The sequence below is a fragment of the Catharus ustulatus genome, chromosome 17 (genome assembly GCF_009819885.2).
Source record: "Catharus ustulatus isolate bCatUst1 chromosome 17, bCatUst1.pri.v2, whole genome shotgun sequence".
Classification (NCBI taxonomy): Eukaryota; Metazoa; Chordata; class Aves; order Passeriformes; family Turdidae; genus Catharus; species Catharus ustulatus.
This window is the reverse complement of record NC_046237.1, coordinates 5,641,592-5,665,264: the sequence shown is the minus strand read 5'-3', so window position 1 is coordinate 5,665,264 and position 23,673 is coordinate 5,641,592. Positions and strand designations below refer to the sequence as shown.

General features: G+C 44.1%; 3 protein-coding genes across 3 annotated transcripts in view; 2 read left to right on the top strand and 1 right to left on the bottom strand.

The window, feature by feature from the left end:
* Positions 1-5,990, top strand: part of DIDO1 (death inducer-obliterator 1) — a 47,920-nt gene extending 41,930 nt beyond the window's left edge. The window contains exon 17 of the mRNA XM_033075036.1: positions 947-5,990. Coding sequence (XP_032930927.1) covers positions 947-4,284 — 3,338 coding nt within the window. The 3' untranslated portion in view covers positions 4,285-5,990. The remainder of the gene's footprint in view (positions 1-946) is intronic.
* Positions 5,991-7,753: 1,763 nt separating this feature from the next.
* TCFL5 (transcription factor like 5) lies at positions 7,754-13,439 on the top strand. Its single transcript, XM_033075020.2, has 6 exons — positions 7,754-8,733; positions 9,426-9,612; positions 10,166-10,325; positions 11,011-11,251; positions 11,628-11,769; positions 12,431-13,439. The coding sequence occupies exons 1-6, from the start codon at positions 8,000-8,002 to the stop codon at positions 12,542-12,544; spliced, it is 1,578 nt and encodes a 525-aa protein (XP_032930911.1). The 5' UTR covers positions 7,754-7,999; the 3' UTR covers positions 12,545-13,439.
* A 790-nt stretch (positions 13,440-14,229) lies between these two features.
* Positions 14,230-23,673, bottom strand: part of COL9A3 (collagen type IX alpha 3 chain) — a 32,880-nt gene continuing 23,436 nt past the window's right edge. The window contains exons 23-32 of the mRNA XM_033075019.2: positions 22,975-23,028; positions 22,055-22,126; positions 19,205-19,240; positions 17,973-18,017; positions 17,713-17,745; positions 17,192-17,338; positions 16,810-16,864; positions 15,968-16,150; positions 15,235-15,312; positions 14,230-14,547 (exon numbers count right to left, since the gene is read on the bottom strand). Of these exons, the coding sequence (XP_032930910.1) occupies positions 14,372-14,547; positions 15,235-15,312; positions 15,968-16,150; positions 16,810-16,864; positions 17,192-17,338; positions 17,713-17,745; positions 17,973-18,017; positions 19,205-19,240; positions 22,055-22,126; positions 22,975-23,028 (879 nt within the window). The 3' untranslated portion in view covers positions 14,230-14,371. The remainder of the gene's footprint in view (positions 14,548-15,234; positions 15,313-15,967; positions 16,151-16,809; positions 16,865-17,191; positions 17,339-17,712; positions 17,746-17,972; positions 18,018-19,204; positions 19,241-22,054; positions 22,127-22,974; positions 23,029-23,673) is intronic.

Here is a 23,673-nt window from a genome sequence, read left to right as displayed (position 1 = left end):
TTGCCACCACTGTATGTTAAAGGATTTAGTCCCTGCCCTTCATTCTAGGCATGTTTACCTGCCAGTGGAACTGTGTGTGTAGGAGGAAAAAATACAATAGCAGGAGACAGGCCTACAGACTTTTGCATTTTTCCTCTTTATCTGAAACTTTCTTATCATTTCTGGATATATTTCTCCTTCAAGTGTGAAGCTGTTCACAGAGGAGCAGTTCTGCTCCTCGTGTTTTTCAGTGACATAGCAAGGCCATCTCACCCCCACACCAGGTGCTGGCCCAACCAAACACCTCTCCTGGGCTTGCTTGGGACATCTGCAGTTCCCTTGCTTCTCTCGCCCCTTAAAACAATGTCTGGCTGGAAAAAAACACAACAAGCTGGGAGTAATTACCAGCTTTAACAGTTTCCAAACACTGTTTGTTGTGAACTTTTTTGCCATTATTGATTTTTGTTTAACTTGGAAAAAGACAAAGTATTTATAGGTTGGTGTCAATGTGGACTTTTAGCAGATTATATGACACATAGCAATGTTTAGCCCAGGTTTTCTCACTATTCAGTATCTCTGTGTATATTTGCAAACTAAATGTAAATATTTGATTTTTCAGGAGGAGAGGTGGGGGTAGTTGAACAATAGAAACAAAGATACAAAAATTACAACTTGCTTGGTTTGAACTTTTGCAGAACACTTTAACAATGATGTCTGGTGTGGGAATCCTTTATTAAAAATATTGAGGAAGGAATTTAAACTTTTAAATTTATGTATAAATATAAAAAGTAAGAAATACAAATGCATATGCTTATGGACTGATGAAAATTGCTAATAGGTCTGATCGAATTTAGAAAACTGTTACCTTTATGACTTTTGTACCTGCCACTTTGTAAAATAATAGTTTCTACTGAAAGCATCATTAACATCAGATTTTTACATACACAATCTTTGTGTTCTCTTTCAGGTCTTGAGACATCTCGGCCAAATTTAATCCTTGGGTTGGTTATCTGTCAGAAAGGGAAACGTCCTGCCACTGAGACAGAAAAAATAGAGGAGAAGCGAAGCAGAATTCAAACACATGAGGAAGCTGAACCATCGCTGTTCTCTAAAGGGCCTGCAGCTTCACAAGAGAAGAAAACTGTGAAATACACACTTTATTCAGGAGACTCCACCGTGAGCACAACACCACCTGGATCTCCTCCTCCACCTCCACCCCCACTTCCCGTTCCAGACACCTCAGCAGTGACACCTTCAGTATTAAAAATACTGTCATCCATTAAAAGTGGCCCCACAGCTACCGTGACCCCACCGATTTCAACAGCCGCTCCCGCAAGCAGCACTGCCACACACTCGTCATCCTCAAAAACCGCCACGCCTCTCGAGCACATCCTGCAGACTCTCTTTGGGAAAAAGAAAACTTTTGAGCCTCTTGCCAAGGATTCTGGAACTGTTCAGTCTTCCAGTCAGGAAAGTCAAGCTGCGGCAGACAGCGGGATGTCGGCCGTTCCTCTGCTGGATCCCATTGTGCAGCAGTTCGGGCAGATGTCCAAGGACAAAGCCATAGAAGAGGAGGAGGATGACAGACCTTATGATCCTGAGGAAGAATATGGTCCAGAGAAAGCCTTTGAAATGCAGACTGGTGAAAGTGACAAACGCTACAATGTGGAAAAACCATCTACTACAGCAGAACTAGAGGATGAGGCCTATGATCCAGAGGATGAAACTATCTTGGAAGAAGCAAAAGTTACTGTTGATGATTTACCCAACAAAATGTATACAGACAGTAAAAGCGGTTCTTCAGAAACATCTGCTTCATTTGTGCCTGATTTATCTGCATCCTCCTCCTTGGTAGAACAGCAAAAAATGTTGGAAGAATTAAACAAACAAATAGAAGAACAGAAAAGGCAGCTAGAGGAACAAGAAGAAGCTCTCAGACAACAAAGAGCAGCTGTTGGTGTTTCAATGGCTCACTTTTCAGTGTCTGATGCTTTAATGTCACCTCCACCAGCAAAAGCTTCCCTACTAAAGCCTGAATTATTCCATCAGGACCAGCAAGCTGCACAGAAAGTAGATTTACCTTCATCTTTAAATCAGCAAGCACAAGTTTTAAACCAGGGCTGTGACCCAAGGCAGAACAGAGATCCTCGACAGGCTCGAAGGATGGCGACAGAGAATGACAGTTCTGATTCTCGAATAAAGCCACAGGTAGTACAGAATGAGGTATCCACAAGAGAAGTCACTCCAGCAAGTTTTCCAAATGCTTTGCAGACTTCACTTGGTAAGGAAGAGAATGCTTTAATTTCCACTACTCAGCCTGGTTTTACTGCTGAAAATTGGGTTTCAAGTGAACAGACATCTATGGTGCCCCAGAACGAGACATCTAACAGCAAATTTGAGCACACCATCCAAGTTACTTTGGAAAACTTGAGTCAAACAGCTTCTGGAGATCCTTCTGCTTCCAAACCTATACGGAAAGTGCTGCTTCCAACACCTCCAAGTACATCTTTTCAGCCTAATTTCTCCACATCAAATGACAGCCCATCTTTGCAAGATATGCATCAAGTGTCATGGCCAAATGAGTCAAAGGAAGCAATGGGAAGGGATTCCTTTTCAAATACAATGTTTCCTCAGCAGGAAAAGGCAGCTGGACACTTTGAACCAGAGATGGGTCTTTCATCAATGCAATATGATGAACAAAGAAATCCTCAGTCTCATCAGTTTGTAGAACAAACTGAATCTGTACCAGTTCAGGGTGAGGGTGGACCTCCCCCACAGCACTTTGAGGAAAACCGAGCATTTTCTATGTCTGGGCAGAAAGGGGGACCTCCAATGATGCTCAATGCCCCTGGAGGACCTCATGGACCTAATTTCAGAGGGCCAGCACCACAGTTCTCTGAAGAGCATGGTTTTCCAAATAATGATGGGCAAAGAGGACCTCAGTCTGGAAGATTTGGAGGTCAAAAGGGTCCTATTCCTTCCTTATTTTCTGCACAGCATGGACCACCTATTTATGGTGATAACAGGGGCCCTGCCCCTTATCATGGTGGTCCAAGAGGAATGTCACCATCTCATTTTGAAGATCATAGGGATCCTCACATGGAACAAATGGAATTCTCAGATTCCCAGTATGATGAAATGATGGGGCCTCCAGGACAGTTTGAAGGACCAGATTCCCCTCAGTTTATGGGAAACAGAGGACCTTCACCTTTTCCTTTTGGAGGCCAAAGACGACCACCAGGGCAGTTTAAAGGACAGAGAGGAGGGCCTCAGTTTGGAGGGCCAAGAGGTCCAGCCCCAGGTCATTTTGGGGGACCAAGAGGGCCTCACCCAAATCAATTTGAAGGGCAAAGAGGTCCAGCTCCAAATCATATGTCTGGTCCAAGGGGACTTTTGCCACAGCCATATGAAGACCGGAGAGGGAGCCCACCACCCAGATTTTCCAACCAGAGAGGTCCAGGACCACATCAATTTGGAGGACCAAGAGGAGGCACACCTCCAATGTTTCCAGAAGATGATGAACCTCCTTCTAGATTTCATTACCAGGGTCAGTCACCACAAGGTATGAAACCACCCCCAAGACCACTCCTGGATCTTCCAAGCCATCCAAGTCACAGAAAAGAGATGTGGGATGAAGGTGGACCACCTGCATCTGGACCAGGACATGAGTCAGAAGGACAGTGGCCCACATCTGACTTCCGAGAAGGCAAAAATCCTGACTATAGAGGCCAGACATTTGAAGGGAGACAGAGAGACAGATATGAGGGAGGAAATAAAGATAAGGGTTTGGATCAGTCAGAGTCTCAACAAGGAGATAATCGCCAAGGTAGGGGCTTTGAGGAAAGACGTAGGGATCGAGAACATGGCAGACCTTGGGATAGAGACCGTGGCAGAAACTGGGGCAGAGACAGGGACTGGGAGAGACACAGAGACAAGGAATGGGATAAAAATAGAGATAGGAGCCAAAATAGAGACAAGGATTCGGAGCGGGGTAAGGACTGGGAAAGAAGCAGAGACCGAGATAGGACAAGAAACAGAGATAGGGACTCTTACAGGAGACGTGATAGGGAGCGATCGAGAAGCAGAGACAGGGATCGCGACAGAGAGAAAGACAGGGACCGGGATCGAAGCCGGGAAAAGGAGAGGGATCGAGACAGAGACCGAGATCGCGACAGGGAAAGAGGGAAAGATCGCAAAGATAGGAGTAAGAGTAAGGAAACTGGGAAAGAGACGAAGCCAGAAACACCGAAGGAAACTCAGAAACCAGTGGAAACTGAAGCTCCATCTTCCAGCAATCAGTCATAGAGCTGTGACTGATACTTCCCACAAATAATACACTTTTGCAACACAGCAAGGACTGCACATCTGTAAATACTGTACATATTTTCACCTTTTAAAAGATTCTGTTGTAAAACTAGCCTTACCCAATGTACTGACAAATAAGCAATTTTTGAACAACTGTGAATGAAAATAATCAGATAGATGAAAAGCAAGAACACATTGGACTTTCACTTGCTGCATTTTGTGCATAATGTTTTTCTTATAAAAATTCACAACGTTACCTGTACTGAAATTTTGTTTTTTCTACTTGCATCTTTATCTTAAAGTTTCCATTTACAGTACAGAAATGGAAAAAGACTAAGAAGAGCATATTGCTTTTTAAGATTATAAAGTTATGTTTTCCAGTAACTTGAATTGTAATTTTATAGGAGAATTTAATCCAGACCTGAGGAGCCATACCTTTACATCTCATTTACGTGATATTTTGGTGTCAAAATTGTTCCTACAGCACACACTAAAAATGTTGGTGTTATGTTTCTTTTACAATGGAAGGATCATTAGTTTAAGAAAAGGTTGCAAAGAACAGTGTTAATAATTACTTGTGACTGATGGAGGATTTGAAAATGGAATGTTATAAGCTTAAAGTGCACTATCTTCCTTTTATATACACATATTTTGGGTCTGGAATCCACCTGTTAAGTGTACAGCAAAAAAACAAGTCATACTTAGTTATTTCCCATGAGGTTTTAAATATCCCGTGTTTACAAACCTGTCATTAAAGAAAATACAAGAGTAGCACCTTTATAACCAGCAAAACTTACAAAAGCATCAGACATTTATTTCAAAAAGTGGTAAACCAAAGGAAGGAAGAGCATTTGGTTAAATAGGCCACTAAATCTGTTCCTTCAACTGAACTGATTTAGTGGAGCATTTTTTGGTTTTGTTTAGGTTTTGCAGAATTTTTCCACAGATTTAAGAAATGTCCCAATTTGATTGAACTCTTCATTACAGAAGTGCTCTTTCATTCTAAAAGGGCTCTTGAAAAATAAATTATACTGTTCTTTTGTTAGGCCCTACTTAGGCTGGCAGTGTATATAAAACTCTCCACTGAAAAAGATACAGCTGCATTAAAGTTTAAATTATGGTGGTACATCATGTTGTGATTGAAGAAGGGCATTTTTCACGGTGACATACATCACATTGCTACTTCCCATGTAGTCCTCAAGCATGGAATTCCAAAGTGTGAAATCAAACCCCACTAGTTTATCTGAATGTGTAAATTAACCGCTGATTAAGATAAATATTTTGGTGTTTTGCTAAAATAGATTTGGAAATGTAAAATTAGATTCCTGTAAACATTTTGCATCTTGAGGACTATATTACAGGTAGTGTGTGTGTCACCACAGTCACATTGGTGCATCCTTGAGGTCCTTGTCCAGGCAGGATTTGCTGGCTGAAATGATCATCCGTGTCTTGAGGGAAAACGGTAACACGCAAAGAAATCGTATTAAATGCAAACATCAACTACGGTGTAAGATTTTTTTTTTTCTTAATGAGATGTTTCTAATTTAAAGACATACATAAAAGTATGCAAAATGTGTGTTTGTTTAGGTTTACTTGATAGAAATTTCTGTAAATTGTATTTTATATGGCAAAATATATTACTGTACATTAAAATATGGGACTTCACAGGTTTTTGTTACTGTAAGTAGAATAAACACCTACAGAGAGCTGTTGTCCATTTCTTAATTTATAGATTATTTTCTACATTTTGCTATTTCTCAACAAACCACGAGACACTGATGGCACACAGGTTTTGTTTCCTCATAGTTTAATGACAGACATTTTGCAGGATGTCACAGCCAGACAATGTTTGATTGCAGGCCCTCTAAAAATAGCAAATATCTGTGCTAATGATTCTCAGTTCTAAGGCATCCCCTAATTTATTTTACAGATTTTTAACATTTGAATCAGAATGCTTGGAAATTGAAGATTTTTACATCAAAAAATCTGAAGAAAAGTATTAATTCAGGTCACACCATTTATGAATTTCTTGGCTTTACATTTCTATGAAATAGGAGTGTGGTTTTTCATCTTCTGGGAAATTTTCCTTTAGTAGTTTGGGGAATCTGTTTATGCTTTAGGATGGGTAAATCCATCCTCCCAGAGTTCAAGTGGCAAAAAAAATCCAACAGCATAGGCTCCAGTGACTTTGTTAAAGCAAAATTTGCTTTATGTAGTTAACAATCAGCTGGTGTTGGATTTTGCAGCAGGCAGTAAAAGCCAGGCTGAAACCAACATAACAATTTAACTTTATTTACATAGACTAAAATGGTACTGAATGATTGCCCTGCATTGCAAGAAAGAGAAAAACAATTCTCTGGCTTTGTGCAAACTTTTGATATTTTTTTCTGTAAAAACCTCTGCAAAATCTAGAACAATACAAGCAGAAATGTTATGTCTATAAAAGGCTGAACTATTCCAATGTGAGCATCGTAAAGGGGAGCGTGGAGGATTAGAGAGTGTGCATTGAGTTCAGTGTGCACAAAGCTGCTTTTAAAATGTCTGGGTTTGTGTCTGGAGGGAAGTCACGAGTGAGACTGTCGGCCTGTGGCTGCATTTCATGGAAATGTCAGAGCACACTGACATGGGCACCTCTTTTCCTCAATTTTCCATCCGTACCCCGAACCCACCGCTGCCCGCTCGGGCTGCTCAGGGCTGAGGCGGCCCCAGGGCCCCTGGCGGGGAATGACAAGAGATTCCCGATGATCCAGCGGGTTTTCCCGTTAATCCCGCCGGTTTTATAGCCTTTTCCTCCTCGCACAGGTGCTGCTGTTGGTGCAGGCCGGGCAGTGCCCTCAGCGCAGCCCCTTCCCTGCCCGTGGCTCTGTGATCTTTCCCTCAGCCAAGCAAACAGCGTTTAGCCCAAGGCTGAGCAGCCACCAGCTTTAATGGGTTAAAATTCAGCACAACAACGTGCACCCAGCCAAGCACCGCGTGCTAAACAGCACTCCGCGTGTCCAGAAGCTGAACCATGTCTGTAAACACACGGCAGCCGCACGTTCCCTCTGTCACTCCCCACACGGCCGCCATTACCGGCCCGTCACCGGGTGAGTTTCAGCCCTGAGGGGCGGGGCCTGCGGGCCCTGAGGGGCGGGGCGTGGGGCGGGGTTGCGCGGCGCGCTCGGCCCCGCGCGCGGGCGGCGGTTACGCGCAGCCGTTGGCGGCGGCGCGCGGCGCGCTCGGGCAGCGCTCGGCCGGGCTGAGGGGCCGCGCGTCCCCTCCCGCCCCCGCCCCGCCCGGCCCTGCCCGGCCCTGCCCGCCCCGGCTCCCCACGGCTCCCCACGGCTCCCCCCGGCCGCGGGGGCCCCGCTCCCGCCCGCCCGGGCTTTGCCCCGCCGCCGTCCGGGCGCTGTCTCAGGGGGTGCCAGGCCGCAGAGTGCCCCGCAGCCTCCCCGCCGAGGCCGGGGCGGGGACAGGTGAAGGCCGTTTGTCGTGAGCAGCTGTGCTGGAGGGGGAGGGAGGGTCTCACCCGGGGGGGGAGACATGGTCAGGGTGTCAGGTACCCCGCCAGCGGCAGCTTGGTCCCCGCTCCGTTACCTCGCCAATCAGTGTTAAGTGCAATTTTTTCTGCCTTTGGGTTTTGTTTATTTTTTAATGGATAGTACTGACAATTGTTGAAGGTTTTATGGTTTTCTGTTGAAAGGGACATTGGTAACTGATTAGGTTTGCCGTAGCCATGTCAGGATCAGCCCCCGAGGAGCCTCAGACCATTCCTCAGAGCCCAGCTAGTGTTGCTGACCCCGCTCCCGTTGCTGTCGGACCTGCAGGCTCAAGTGACAGTTCCTTTGGTGAGCAAAACCTTGGCTTCGCCACCCCCGAGGCCAGCCTGGTGGAGATGATGGACATTGAGTACACCCAGCTGCAGCACATACTTTGCTCGCACACGGAGGCGCAGAGTAGTGAAGGTGAAGTGGAAGCCAGGCTCAGCGCTTTCTCCTCGCCTGGCCCCTCTGCAGACCCCCCTCTGCAGCAGCCCTCCCCCAGCACCAGCCAGGACGGGGGCTCATCCAGCAGCTCTGGGAACCAGTCGGTCTGCCCAGTCACCTGTCAGTCAGGGGTGCCTTGTGACAGCTACTGGCCGAGTTCTAACCCACACCTGGGCTATGCTGACTTGCAGGAGCTCAGGATGATGTTACTTAGCGAGTCCAACCTCCCCGTGAGCCAAAGGGAGAAAGCGCCCAACAGTAGTAGCTCTGTAGAAGTCTCGGGATGCAGTGTAGCAAAAGCTAAACAGGGTGAAAATTTCTTGGGGGAGAATAAGGAAAACATATTTGTTGAAAATTCGGCACTGGCACCAGAGGTTAGATCTAAACCTGCAGTCAGAGCTCGGTTGGAAGACAGATTCAACAGCAGCCCGACAGAAAACCCCAGATGTCAAGAACCCCAAGAATCTGGAGTAACTCTTAACAAGTGTGTTGCAATTACTTTTAGTTTCTGTTGTTAAACTATGTATCATGTCGTTCAAAACTGATTTGCTAAGTGAAACCTAAGAAGAGTGCTTGTTTTAATGTGTGAGAAGGATGGGTTGGGCTTTGTTAAACTGTGCTTTGTTAAACTGGAGGCTGCGACTCCACTGAGCTCAGCTTAGGCCCCTCTGTTTATTGCATAAATGGTACAGCATGGAGTTCCAAAATTAATTACTTTGAAACTTTATTCTTGATAATATGTACTGTAAATAAAGGCGAGAGAACATTACCTAGTTTTAATATGCAGCTTGCTAAAAGCAAAGTAGATTTTTGATCATAATAATAATAATAATAGATTCGGGTTATAATGTGGAGGCCTGACTATGGGGAAAACTTTGGGAAAAATGTTGTTTTACAACTTAACCCTGTACTACCTTAATGTGCTGACAAAATGTTTTATTGAGGCTTGAAGCACCTTGTTACTGCACAAATAAAATACCTCCTTGGCTGATTTTTCTTTTCTTTTATTTGGCCCCTGAGGTGGGCAATATGTCAATAACAGTGATTTCTGTTTACAGTAAATGAAAGTGGTTTCTTGGTGATAGTTTTAGAGTATTTGTAGCTGTACTTTATTTCTGCACTCATTTCCAAGCAGTCAGCCTGGTATGTTTTCTGTTTGTTTGTTTTTGTCTGAAGTTTAGTGACATTGATCCGCCAGCCCTCAGAAGTGGTGGGTGTTCCTCTTCACCAGCAAGGGAACAGGTGTGCTGCACTAGGGAAAAATAAAGCTGCACCTGCCACACATTCCTTACCATTTACTTACCCGTTCTTTACCATGAATGCATGTTCTGCTGCTGGAAGTGCTAACCCTTCCCAAGCACAGGTAACTCTCTGCCAAGGTCCAGTGCTGATGGTATTAACTTGCTGGGTGTGGTAGAATTCTGAAGGTTTGTGCTAGAGTGTGGCTTGCTTTGAATAGGGATGATCAGATTTATCTGGAATGCAATTTATTTATTAACCTTTAAGACAATCAAGTCACTTTTGTGGCATTTGTAATTACTGTCATTAATATGTAATTTGTGTCCCAGTAATGAGCCAAAGACCATCAAATTTCTTTTTTTCTTGGGTTTATCAGTTTATCATTAGTTTCAAATGTGCAAGACAAGGAGACCATTTTCTGTAGTTCTTTTTATTTATTTTGATGATAAAGTTATTTCCTCCTCTACAACTTGCAGTAACCTCTGAAGCAAAAATGATAGCATGGCACTGAGAAATGTCAGAGGTACCCCCAAAATTCATCACTCTGTCAAAACCCCATGGCTGTGTGTATTTGGGATTTATTCTGCCTGAGGAAGTAATTTAAGAAGCTACATCTAAATAGTCTCTTTTGTTTTAATGTATATGATCCTGTAAGTGTTTCCTTTTTGTTTTCACAGACCTGTGGAACATCTTGCACTATTTTGGAAGCTGCCAAACATCAAGACCTTGGGATACCCAAGACATTCCCTTTTCTCTATCAGGAAGTTGAATCCACAAAACAGACAGTAGGTGCTATAAATAAAGCTTTGCCTGAGGAAGTTTGGATTAAAGTTGGAGGTAAACCATTTATCTTCTTTTCCCTTAGTTTTCTCTTGGTCTTCAAATCTAATTTTTTTTTTCTGAATTTGTGTTTTTTCTGTAATTAATATGATTTTCATGAATGTGGGAGGTGAGGTTTTTATGACAGAGATGCTCAACAGGCAACATGGGGCTAGATTTCTCCAAGAAAGTTCAATATCTATGGGTTTAGCTATACTTTCAAAATTGTTTAGCACTTCTGGCTTGAAATGAGGAGACTTGAGGTTACAAAGTACCTTTGAAAATCTGGGCCTTGTGTCAGCAGCTGGTTTCTTTAGAATTACAGAATCATTAAGGTTGGAAAAGACCTCCAAGATCTAGTCCAGCCTTTGACCAAACCCCATGGCAGAGGGGTAGTTTTGCCCCCAGAGCTGATCCAGCAGACCCAGTATCAAACTGAACGTTTTAGAGGCTGCTTGAAGTACTCACCAAGGGCAGGCACAATTTCATGGGCTCTCTCAGAAAATAGAAGCTGTGTGGATCTTGGAATAGCAAGCAGTGCCTTAGGACATGTCTTGCTGTAAGAATCAATGCAAGCTGGTAGTAAAGCTTCAGATTATTCCACATAAATGAAGCACCAAAAAAACTTTCCATGATCACTATTTTCAAGTTAGTGGGAGAGTAATAAGCAGATCATTCTTTTCATCTTTATTTTTCCAACAAGACACCTTATGCAAGCAAGCCATAAACAGAAGTTGCAGCCGGATAAATCTGTTGGATGCAAACATGGATCGCAAACCTCTCGGTGAGATTCGGAACGCCCGGGACAACAACCAGAGCACTGCAGCTGCCCAGGGCCCCTGGCAGTCAGCACAGCCCAGCTCCAGTGTGCAGGTACAAAGTGGTTCCCAGGATGGAAGCGCCCAGAGAAGGGAGAGGCACAACCGCCTGGAGAGAGACAGGAGGTAATTCTGGGAGCAGGGGCCATGGAACGCCTCTTGAAGCCTAAAATGCTGGTACTGCAATACTCTGGTTATCCGGAGTAAATGTAAGCTTGATGTATTTTGTGGTAGCTCCAAGAAAAAGCAGTGCAGGAGGTGAGGTCTTGGTGTTTGTTAGAGGAAAATAAAACTGTTTCATTGTGGTTGTCTTTGCGGTTTTGCTCTGTAAACAAACAAAAAGAGATTTCAAAACATTTCACCCATTCTGTAAAGATAAATGACTTTTGTGTAACAAAAACTTGTAGCAGTCCCCTGGTAGCACATGTGAGTAGTTTTCCTGTTTGCTGAATTTTTTCCCTTCCCTCTGGGCCGTGGTTGATAATTTGGTGCTTGCCTGCAGGCGCAGGATCCGGGTTTGTTGTGATGAGCTCAATCTCCTCGTTCCCTTCTGCACGATTGACACTGACAAGGCAACAACTTTGCAGTGGACAACTGCATTCCTCAAGTACATTCAGGAAAGGCACGGCGACTCCCTGAAGCAGGTGAGAAATCTCATTTCATTTTTGGGCTTGATAGAAATGGGAAGTGTTTGAAAGCTGTCACAATGTGTAACTGAGGTGTAAAGTTTCTGCTTGGTGCTGTTTGTGAAGGACCACCATATCCTTGAACCTTCCTTTACATTTCTATTTTTTATTTCTTTCAGCTGTTTGAGGTCACTAGTGAGAAATGACAGGCTGTCCTCAGTCAGTGTTTTCAAATTGAATTTGAAAATTAATATTTTTTAGTTACCCAATTCCTGAGCATGATCCTATTTTGGCAACAATATAAAATTAAGGTCATCTTCAATCATTCCTCCCCTCCTTCATTTTCTTTATTTTCTAACCTCTTTCACAGGCATCTAGTTAGTTCAGGGAGGGGGATCCCAGCTACATGCCCACAATGTATTGAGAGGGTGAGCAGAGTTAAAGGGTTACATGCCTAAAAAGCAGCTGCTGTTCTCCTCAGCAGTAGTTGCAGCTCCAGAGTAATTCTGGCTCTGCCAAGAATTTTAGGAGGGTGTGTATTGGAAAACCTGCTGGTCTGGATATGGGTATGGCCCCTCTTCCTTCCTGCTGAAGGCACTAATGAAACAAAAACATCCATCTCAAGTAAATATCTACATTAAATATAACATTTATCTTTTGTATTTTGATTTTTTTTTAGGAATTTGAGACTGTATTCTGTGGTAAAACAGGTAGGAGACTAAAAATTGGAAGACCAGACTCGTGTGTAATGTGTCCAGCACAGGAAAACCGCACAGCTATGGAGACCAAATAACCTGACCTGCCCACCCTGAATTGGGTGACAATTGTCCAAACTGTGTTTTATTCTTTTTATTTACATGCTGAATAGGAATTTTAAAGTGTAACTTGTAAATATGTATAGATATGAAATTTAAAGGAAATGTTCTTTATTGCAATTGGAAGTTACCTACCAGCAGTGGAAATCAGTGCCCTGTTCAAGAGGCTTTGGGACCAGAAGCTACAAGAAAATGTCATAACTAAGTATTTTAACCCTTTAGTTATAGAAAAATTTGCTTGTCATCCTGCTTTGGGGTCTTATTTAATTGTTTACTTGTACTTTCTTTTTTAAAGATGATGCAGTACAGATTGGAAGGGTTCTAGAACATCCATCTGCCTATCATTTTAATGGCTAGATGCAAAATCATTCTTCCAGTGTGGAAAGAAACTAAAGTTACCATATTATAATGCCCATTTTTCCCTTTAAAATGTAAATATTGTATTGGTTATTTGGACAAGTGCATAGTTTCTAAACTGTGTGTATTATGAATTTTGCATTTGCATGCATATTTAACATAATTAGCTCCAAAGAGTAGTGCAATGCTGTTGGCATTTTTAAATTCAGTATTATTTTTAATGTCTGCCACACAACTGTCCAACAGGTTCTTGTGTTGTTACTTTAGACCAAAAATGGCATATTTTAAACAGTAGATATTTAAATGAACAAACTATTTTTATATTTAAAGAGAAATATGATGCTTTGTTCATAGGCTTTGGCATATAGGACAGAAATAGAACTGACTGTGAGCTGAGAGTGGCTTTATTAATTTTTTAAAATAGATGATGCTAGCAAGTTTTAAAGTATAAAAAGTTCTACCAAAATTAATACTGGTTTAAATCACGGATAAGAACAATTGTGCAGCAATTTATGTCCAAACAATCCCAGTAAAACCAGTTCTGGAAAATGGAGTTTAGCCAAGTTAATTTGATTTGTATAATGACACTTAGAACATCACAAAGAAAAGGTTAAAAAAAATCTCCTTTTATTTTTACAACAGTTCATACAGGTGGTTTTGGCTGGACTTTAAAAGAGCATCCTTTCTTAGGTGGGGTTCCATCACAATTACTGTGCAAATAGCTGAAGTAGAGGTCATGAAAATGCTGTTACTTCATTTCCTTCATTATCATATGGAAATACACAGAAACTCTTCCCTGGAAATTAAAATATTTACATTACTCCTTTTGCAGAATTTGCTTGCAAGAGGATTACTGTTTACTAGTCTTGGCAAAGATTTGAGGTGCAATGTGAAAGTTTCTAACTGGCAGCACAGACTTAAGCAATGGTCATTCCTTAGGCCAGAAGGGTCAGATGTTAAAATGCAGGATATTGAAATGCCTGATTTCCACTGATGGAAGAGGCAGCTCGGTGCCTCAGTGCCTTAACAACGTGTGTGAGTGCACAAACCTGCAGGACTGAAGTCAGTGGGAGCAGCACCAAGGAATTCAATGGAAAAGGCTCAAACTTTCTTAGCAAAAAGTCGTGATCTTTAGTACCTGGGGGGTGATGGTCAAAAGGAGCAATGCTTCCTCTTGCAGGTCTCTTGAGCAAAGGGAGGAAGGAAAGGTGAGGTTGTTTAGCAGTAAAAATTCTGGAAAATAATTGGGGGGAGGAAAAGATAGTCATAAAGCATCTTTTAATTAAAGTTTTCATCTGATGCTTTCTTTTTCATAGAACTGTGTCAAAGTCTCCACTTAATAGAATAGAAGGAGCATCTGTCCTTTTAGCACTAGAAGGATTCTGTTTTCTTACAATGCACTGTTTATTTAAATATTCAGTCACTTCTTCACTTCTTGTACTGTTGGTTTATGATTTTTTGGAAGTTGATGCTGCAACAGCTCCCATGCAAGCCGACGTGTCACATATTCCTGGAGTTCCCTGAGCCCCAGTAGTCCCAGGAGTCCCAGGATCCCCTGGCAGCCCGGGTTCACCCTGAGCACCATCACGGCCATTTTTAGTAATTCCAGGCACACCAGGTGGTCCTAAACGAGAGAGGGGAAAGATACATGAAATATTTCCATCTCTTCTTTTTTTAATATCTGTATATATGTGTTGCTTTTAGAGATCTTAATGTGCTTTGAGTGTCTGTACATCACACTTGTTATGGCCTGTTGAGTACAAGGTGTTTTCAATAAATTTACCCTGAATCTGGAGTATGTGCTTTGGATTTTTTTATCCCTAATTTGGTCAAGGGATGTTTTGGCTGTGTGAGCTCACAGTTTATTAACATGGATTAATGCAATTATTTTATGGAAGATTCTGAGACAATGGAGTATAAATTAAATTTTGTGGAAGAATTTAAGATAACATGGTTGTAAATATTTTGGTTTTATGAAATTCTGTGAATGGAGAGCCTGCTTTTGGTGCCTGCATTTTATTCATTGTACAAGTGTAATTCCAATTAGAAAAGTTGCTTTAAAAGGTGAGGAAAATAAAGAATATTCTTCTAAGTTTCTAATCGATATTAATAAATTTGCATCAATTAATCTTGAATCTTTTAATAAAGGAATCATCAGGAAGCAGGCACCATCCTTTCCCTTCATCTGGAGAGCCTCAGAGTTGTGACACCTTTAAATTAGTGATGATAATCTATTGCCATCACCAGGCAGAGCTGTCCCTCCTCAGCCTTCAGCTCAGTGCTGAGCATGAAATGATTTCCCCACACTTACCCTGCAGTCCCTGGTCACCGTCAGGCCCATCGATCCCTTGGCCAACAGGTCCTTTATCTCCCTTCTCACCAGTGTCACCTTTAATCACAAACACAATTTCCACAGTGAGCTGCAGCCCCAGCAAGGGCAGAGAACAAGAGAAACTTGAAATCCTGTGGGTGTTACAGGGATCTCTGCTCACATGGCACCCTCGGGATGCAGCACCAGAACTCACCAAGGCCTGATCTGAATTCACAACAAGCTCACCATTCATTTCAGTGGGCATAAAAGTGAAGTGAATGGTTTCATGTGGATGATACAAGTCCTCCAAAGCCATCTTCCCCTGGCCCCTGGAACTTGCTGTAATAGATAAGGTTTCCTAGGTACCAAGGCTGAGCCAAATTCCTTAAGAATTTGGTCCCTCTCTAACACTTTGGAAGATAATTGGTTAGAAATTAGTTTGTGTAATTGGTCAGTTCACCTTTAGAACTTCTCACTTAGATTGGATGCTGTTCTTTGTATAAACTTTTTATTGGCTGTAGTTTGAATCCCCCTTGAACCTATAAATATGACTGCCTCCCCTTTGTCTCTGAGAGAATCCTGCTTGACCACCCTTCTCATGAAATAAAGATTCTTGTGGAACGCGTCAAGCAAGGTCTCCTGAGAGATGGCTGATCCATATTAGCACTCTCAGGTCCTGCTAAAACAACCACCAGAGACAAAAAGAAAGCTTACAGTTCCAGTCTGTACTTGCCTCTGGGTCCAGGATCCCCCAGCTCTCCTGTTGGCCCTCTGTACCCCGGGGGTCCCCGCGGCCCCGGGTGCCCGACGGTGCCGGTGGCCCCAGGAGGGCCCGGTGGCCCCGCTGGGCCAGGCCGTCCTGTCATCCCAGGAGCCAGGGGCTTCCTCAGGTTAGCAGCCAGCTGGGCAATGTGCTCTGAAAAACACAATCCAACACTGCATCTCCAACATCTGCACTCTGCCTTCGGGCAGTACTTGCTGCCACTGCTCCTGGCACAAGGAAACATGAATCTGTCCTTTCAGCTCACCTCTGGCTTTTGGGTTGTTTTTAATATCTCCACAAATGGAGATTTTAATCATAAATCTGCAGCGTTGATTATTTCTAAAACCACTTTAAAGGATGTCAAGTATTCTTACTAATGACACTGAAATAATTAAAACAAGCTTCCTGAAGTAAACTTTCAGAGTTTAACCTCACTCCAAACAGGGAATGTAACCTCCAAATGCAAAACAGGCACTTTGAAGAAAGGACATTCTCTGAGGACCTGCTCCAAGGAAATGAGGAGAGGTGAAGCTCAGAATGGCACAGGTTAGGGCAGGAGGTCTCACAACACTTGTGCCAAAGCTGCTTTCAGTGCATTTAGACCATTGCCATGATGAATAAGTTAAAATTACTAATTTTAGCACACCAAAATACATCCCCAACAAGGTGAACTCCTGAATAATTTCCTCACACTAAAGGTCAATGTATTTTTTTCGTATGAAGACAGAAAATTAACAAATCTCAGAAGCCATTTTATGTTCAGGATCTACTCATCTGGTAAATAAAGTCAGTTTTCTCTCAGCAATACTCACCATTTATCATTTCTCCACAGACTTCTCTGATATGTTGTTCACTGGCCTCTTTGCCCTGCAGTTAACAGAAGAATTTGTCCTTGTAGAAACCTCCTTATCAATAACCAGCCCTGGCAGAAACTGCAGGACACAAAACATTCCCAGGAGCTTGGGAAGCAGCTCAGGGAATGAAGAGCTCTGGGTTCTTTCCCCTCTTCTTCCCCTCAGAACTCTGCTGTATGAATGGCAGAGATGATTTTTAATGTTAGGCCAGATATTTAATCTGAGGTTTATTTGAGTATTTATTTTTGCCTGCTGAAATGCAGGAGCTTATTGTTTTGGAAAACATCCAAACCCCACAATCCGTTTATTCACTGCAGAGGCTCCCTGAGTGGGTACTCACAGGAGGGCCAGGTTTTCCTGTGATGCCAGGGACACCCCTCTCCCCCTGGTGACCCATGGGTCCTGGGTGTCCTGGGATCCCTGGTGCTCCAGCTGTCCCATTGGGTCCTTGGACTCCTTTTGGACCAAGTTCTCCTCTTCTTCCTGGCTGCAGGAAAGAATAAAAAAACCAAAACCATTTAAAAGGGAAGCCACTGTCCATTCTTTTCTCCTGAAGGTTAGTTAAGACTTTGTTCAGGTTTCCTGAATGGATCTGGATGATCAGATACATTTCTTACATCCTAAGGGTGTTTCTGCATATATAGGAGCAGCCTTTGTTACAGCAGAATTATCAAACAGATTTCAATAGTTTGAATGCCACAACCCCCCTTTTTTTCTCACAGATTTTATTGCATGATTGTGAGAAAAGCCTGCTTCTAGGGAATGACACCAGAGCAGAATTTATTCTATAGTTATAAAGGTGCAATGGTTGTGCTTACTCTTAAATCCTTTGGGGCACGAGCCCCCATGTCTGACACTTACCTCTCCTTTTTGGCCAGGGGGTCCAAAGGGACCCTGTCAGAAAGAAAAAGGAAATAAGAAACAGTGATTAATTCAGAAAATGCAAATCTGCAGCCCAGTCTCCCAAGCTGCTGTGACACGTGCAAGGCTTGGGCTGCCTTCTCCTCACAGCAGGGTTAGAGATCTTGGATGATTTATTCTGACTGACCACAGTGATCCATGGCTTTCTGGACCCATCTGTTATTTGAGAAGTCAACTGTACTGAATTTAAGGACACCTACCAGCTCTCCTTTGTCACCTGGGAGTCCATCTGCTCCAGCAAAGCCCTGAGAGAGAGACCAGAGTTAGCTCTGCACCTGGTGCTGACAGCCAGGATCTCCCTGAGGCTGGACAAGAGGGAGTTCTCTCCTCCCAAAGCTGAGCTCCTCTGTAGCTGCTCCCCAGCTGCCATGAGCACTGGGTGTCCTTTGCAACAGGCTGGGTCCTGGATGAAAGGCTGAATTCACAGGGATGAGAACCATGATGGGCCATGAAAGACATCCACAGGCTGGCACTGGCATCCCTCAAGCAGGGAACATAAATTTCAGCTCCCCCTGCTGTGTCTCCCAGAAAACAGGGTTTGCACCCACAGCAAATGCTGGGTGTCCCTGTTCATGGCCTCCTGAGCAGAACAGCTTCATCCCACCCCCAAACTGCAGTGATCTCTTGGGGAGGAACATCCCTCTCCACTCCTGGGGACAGGGATGCAGGAGTGGCAAAGCTCAGTGACATCCAGGGAGCATCCCTGTCTGCTCAGCTCCAGCCAGCAGCAGCCTGAGCAATCTGAGCGTGGCTGGGGTGACAAAAATCCCTGCAACCACTGCCCTGCCCAAGGCAGAGCTGGCTCATCACAGAGTTGCACTATTAGAGCAGATAATGAACATTGTTATGGTGACTCCATGGCTTTCCACAGGGAGTTACCCCAGGACAAACAGAGATCAGGTTGGTCTTTCCCCTTAGCAACAAAACAGAGACCACACTGATACTGGCAAACCAAAGCAGCAAGGCTTGCTAGGAAAGCCTCACTTTCTGCAGGAATACAGGCATGCTTTAATGAAAGCCATATATTTATGAAAACTGGCCCAAAAGCTCATTGCTGAGATTAAACCAAGCATGGAAGTTGAACAATAAAAAGTATAAGATTAAACCAGTTCATTAGTGTGCCAGGCTTTGAGGTTAGGGTGAAATATCCCTCACCAGGCACAAGAAGCTGAGGAAAAGCTGCAATTCTAAACTTAACTCAGGAGGAATTTGATGTGAGGAGCTCCTGCACAGACCCTTGTGGTTACAAACACACAGGGAAGGCCTGGTGTTTGTACCACAGCATCTTCCTCAGTCTCCATTAGAACAGACAGCATTTCCCTGTAAATGCAGGGGAAATGGGACCAAGAGGGTTTTGGTTTCTGCTGCAGAATATTTTCAGAAATCTGGTTCAAATGCCTCTGCTGACAACAGCATCAAAGTTCTCACTTACCTGGCTCCCCTTGGGACCAGGAGCACCAAGAGGACCCTGAAAATAAGAGAAAGAAGGCAGATGAATTCAAACTGTTCTTCCCTGTGAATTCCTGCTGTGGTCAGACACTCAGCAAGGAGTCAGAATCAGTCTCCCTGCCAAGTAAGAGGGTACAAATCTCATTGACACTTCCTAGAAATAAGAAGGGATTTAAGCACCCTGCTAGCTCTGTGGCACTCTCCACAGTCCCTGGTTTGTGTTGTGGGACAATTTCTTAGCCTGGGATGAGAGGAGGAGCTTGGATTTACTGGTGGTATAAAACAGACAAGAATATTTTCACACCACAAGGGCAAAAAGCCAAGATGTTTTTTTCAAGGCCTTATTAGATTGTCAGTTTTCCTAGGATTTGGAATTAAGTGCTCCTGATTTAACATGGAACAACATGGCCATAGGAATAAAATACATTTAGATGATGAACTGATTATCACCTCAGGAATAATCCAGGCAATTTGGAAAATCCTTCCATCTTTATCTGACATTCACAGAGTAGAGCCAACAAGGAGCTCAGGAGAACCCCAGTTTTTTTCTCTACTGCAGAATTTACATGTGAAATTCAGCCATTTTACCCTTCAAGCAGGATTTCTACAGCCCACTCATCAATCTGGCATCTGCAAACTGATCTTTTTTTATTAACTAGATGTAGAGATGGCTCAGCAGAACAGAGTCTTTGAGGAGGACAAACACACATAACAAGGACATTTTACTTTGCTCAATTCAAGCACTAAGCTGAAAAGAAGGGGGATTTCTCTTAATGAAAAATAACTCAAAAAAACAGACAATGGAGTGTAGAAATGCAAGAGTGGCTAAAACTTTGTAACACCCATTTTATGTTTGCTGATGGCAAAAGCAATATATTCCTTTCTGAACATTTCCATCTAAACTTTGTACCTCTGACTTAAGAGTCCCAATGCTCCATGAAAGTTTATGGCAATAAAAACAATTCAGTCACCAAAGATTAAGTCCTGCAAGGGATATCCCTCTAAAGACAAGCTTAGCCCAGAGGATTTCCATTCAAAACTCTAATTCAGAGTTCAGGATTGCCAGCCCTGTGTCTTCACACATTTCATCTGATCAGTAAAACAAAACTCATGGTTTTGGCCAAGCATTTAGAGCTCCAGCAGGGAGCCCAGACAGGCAATGCCCCAGGTGGCTGCTGGCATCCAGAATCCTCAGGAATTTCATCATAATAAAATTCCTTAGCAAAAATATTTGTCTTTTGCTGCCTCAGTCAGCAACAATGGCCAAACCCTCCCCATATCCCACTCCAGCAAAGGTTGATGTGTTTTATCTCACACTATTTTATACCTTACAGTCAAATGCACTAAACCACTCCTGTTTTTCATGCCAGCAAGCACATTTACTGACATGCTGGTTTATATTCCTGACCACAGTCAGTCCAAGGACTGTGAAAAAGCCTGTCAGAACTCAGTTAGCTCAGGCATGAGGGGATTTTGCTTTTTTCACAGAAAAGTCTTGATTGATTCCAGGATAGTTTGGTGAGCTGGCTGCAGCTGGGGCAGGGTGATTGCATCGATCCTGTGAGTGCACTTCTCTTTATCCACGTCAGGAGCAGCAGCAAAGCAAGCCCAGCACAGATCTCTGGGCTCTCTGTGTGTCCCAGCAGCTGCCACCACCCCCAGCAGCACAGGCTGTTTGTTTAGGATATAAAAACATAAAAACACAGTCTGAGGGTTTAGGGTGAGCCCAGCACCACCAGCACGCTCACCACTAACCCTGCCCTCAAGGGCCACATCCCTGCCTTGTGTGAGCACTCCAGGGATGGTGACTCCACCTGTCCCAGTGCTTTACAACCCTTTCTGTGACAGAAATCCCAGATATCCAATCTAAACCTCCCCTTGAGGCTGTTTCCTCTCATTCTGAGCAACCAACAATCACATCTTAGAGTAACTACACTGAACTTCAGAGCCAGAAATAAAACCTGGAGTATTTTTTTATTGCTTTAAGCACAACGTTTTCCCTCCCTCTGCTTGCAGCACTTCATGCAGGGGCCTCTTCCCCTCTGAATGTACATTTTTCACCTCAGCAAAGCCCTGAGTGCAGTCAAGAGCCCCAGAGCTCCACAATAACTCTCCTGTTTCACACTTGCAGCTCACAGTCACTCCAAGAGGCTTTTTTAAACCTGCTGGAGCCAGCACAGAAGGGCCTTTGTGGAACCCCTGTGGTGCTGCTGCAGTTGCTTACACAGAAAGCAACTTAAAGGTTTTTTTTTTTTAAACTTTCACCCTAAAGCTGGGGAGGAGGGAGCTGGTGAACACATGGCTCCTGCTCTCCTGCAAGCTCCAAACAAATGCTGCTCACTTTGCCCTGATGGCTTCTTTCAAATGAGAATGAACTCATTTAAATGAAAAGTCACATTTATTGTGAGGTGGGATGCCCAGGTGTTTTGCTGTTCAGAAAGAAAAGTCACTGATAAAACTGTAATTTAAAAAAAGCCGTGAGGGTCTAATCAAGCATCTGAGTAACAAAAATTCATCAATCATCTCTCCTGTGCTCCTGGGGAGTGAGGCTTTGGTGGAATCAGTGTAAGGAACAGGGAAAAATCCCAAACACTCTCTATTCTGCCTAGGATATGGCCTGGAAGTCACTTTTAAACAATCCACCCTGTCTGAAAATCGTGGGAGTTTCTGAAGTGAAACAGAAGCAGGAGCAGAGGGAACAGAGGATGCACAAGTCCTGCTCCCTAACCTCTGACCTGGCACCCAACACCCATCACTGCACCGGGTTTGGGACCCCCTTATCCTCCAAACTGCCATCCCCAAGAGGAACCAGCCCCAGGTGTGCTGTGCTTACCCTGTCACCTGTCTCTCCACGGATCCCAGTCGGGCCAGGAAGGCCAGGCTCCCCACTGGCACCTTTGGGCCCCTGTTGGGAAAACAACAAAACCAAGCTGCAGCTCACAGTGCCAGGAACCCTGCACCCTTCAGCACCCTGCCAGCCCAGCAGTCTCCAGCAATGCTCAGAAAGGTGATTTTTGGATGATCTCTCTCCCTTTTCCTCCAGAACCACTTGTGTTGGTTGGTGCAGCTCCTTCCAGCTTCTCCCTGGTCCACAGCCAAGGTCAGGCTCGTGCCAAGGGGCTCCAACCTCTGGCCTGGGTCTTTCATTAAAAAACCTCTTAAAATTAATAAATATTCAATATCTGTGCTCCCACAAGTGATGCTCCCCTCAGCCAGTGCTGAGTCCCACACCCTTGGAGAAGGGAGGGAGAAATATTGGAGAGTCCAGTGCAGAGAGGGAGGAGGAGCTCACTGAAGAAACACAGGCAGAGAGTGGACCAGATCAAGGAGAAACTGAGGTGTCTTTATGAAGATCAAACTCAAAAAAAACCCCATAAATCAATTTGGGTTGGAAGGGACCTCAAAACTCAAACTCAGCCCGTTCCAGCCCCTGGTACAGGCTGGGACACCTCCCAGCAGCCCAGGCTGGTCAGAGCCACCCCAGCTGGCCTTGGACACTTGGGATGGGCACTCTGTGCCAGGGAACAGGCTCAAAACTCAGCAATCCCCCCTGCAAACCAACACTAAATATCAATTTCTCCTGCAGGCAGCTTATCTGGCCTCGTGCTCTTTCCACCGTACCGTGGTAATGAAGGTGTCCCTCTGGTTCTGGCCAATAGAAAGACAATTCTTCCTTTCCCCCACTGCCATCAGCCAGGTTTGTGAACAGAGGTTTGCAGAGAAACCCCAAATCTCCCCTCCCATCACACTGACCTGGAAACCTCGGACACCACGGGCTCCTGTGGGGCCTTGGAGGCCAAGGGGTCCCTGCAAAGAGACAGATCAGAAGGATCAAAGGAGAAAATGCAGGGCCAGGGAAGTTGTTGTGCCATTAAACTGGCAGAGTTCTGTTCTGTGCCCCCTGCACAGTGCTGTTTGGGGCTTGCACTGTCACTAACAGAAAGGTTTGTTTGGATAATCAGGGCTTAAGAACATACCATGGGTAGCAGAGATCAGGGACAGCAGAAAGTGGCAGCATGGAAGAGCATAAACAACATCCATTAGAGGGACCTGCTTGCCAATATTATGCTTTTAATTGATTGCAAGGAGCTACTGAAAAACATGTGCTGCAGGCCCTTGGAAATGAAAAATGGCAATTGCATCCATTTGCTTGGACATCCCAGGTTCCAGCCATGCACAAAGGGGCAGCAGTTTGTGCTGGCAGAGCAGAGGCTTTTAAGAGCTCACCAGACAGAACATGAATGTTACCATTAGGAGTCTCTATTGCTTTCTCCTGAGAAAAATCACATATCCAATAAAGATCTTGGATGAAAAAAAACAAAACCCTAAGTAATTTAGATTTAAATCTTGTTTTGTAAACTGTCTTCTTGAAATAGATGCCTTCAGCAAGCTTCTGTCACGAGGCAGGGCTGCAGCTTTGGCTCCTCTCAGTGCCATCCCTGCTGGCTGGAG

What these genes read in the sequence shown, in the direction of transcription:
- TCFL5 (XM_033075020.2), top strand. Translation starts at nt 8,000, where the DNA reads ATGTCAGGATCAGCCCCCGAGGAGCCTCAGACCATTCCTCAGAGCCCA. An exon ending in CGCCTGGAGAGAGACAGGAG is followed by an intron (nt 11,252 to 11,627) that starts GTAATTCTGGGA and finishes GCTTGCCTGCAG; the next exon opens with GCGCAGGATCCGGGTTTGTT. An exon ending in ACGGCGACTCCCTGAAGCAG is followed by an intron (nt 11,770 to 12,430) that starts GTGAGAAATCTC and finishes ATTTTTTTTTAG; the next exon opens with GAATTTGAGACTGTATTCTG.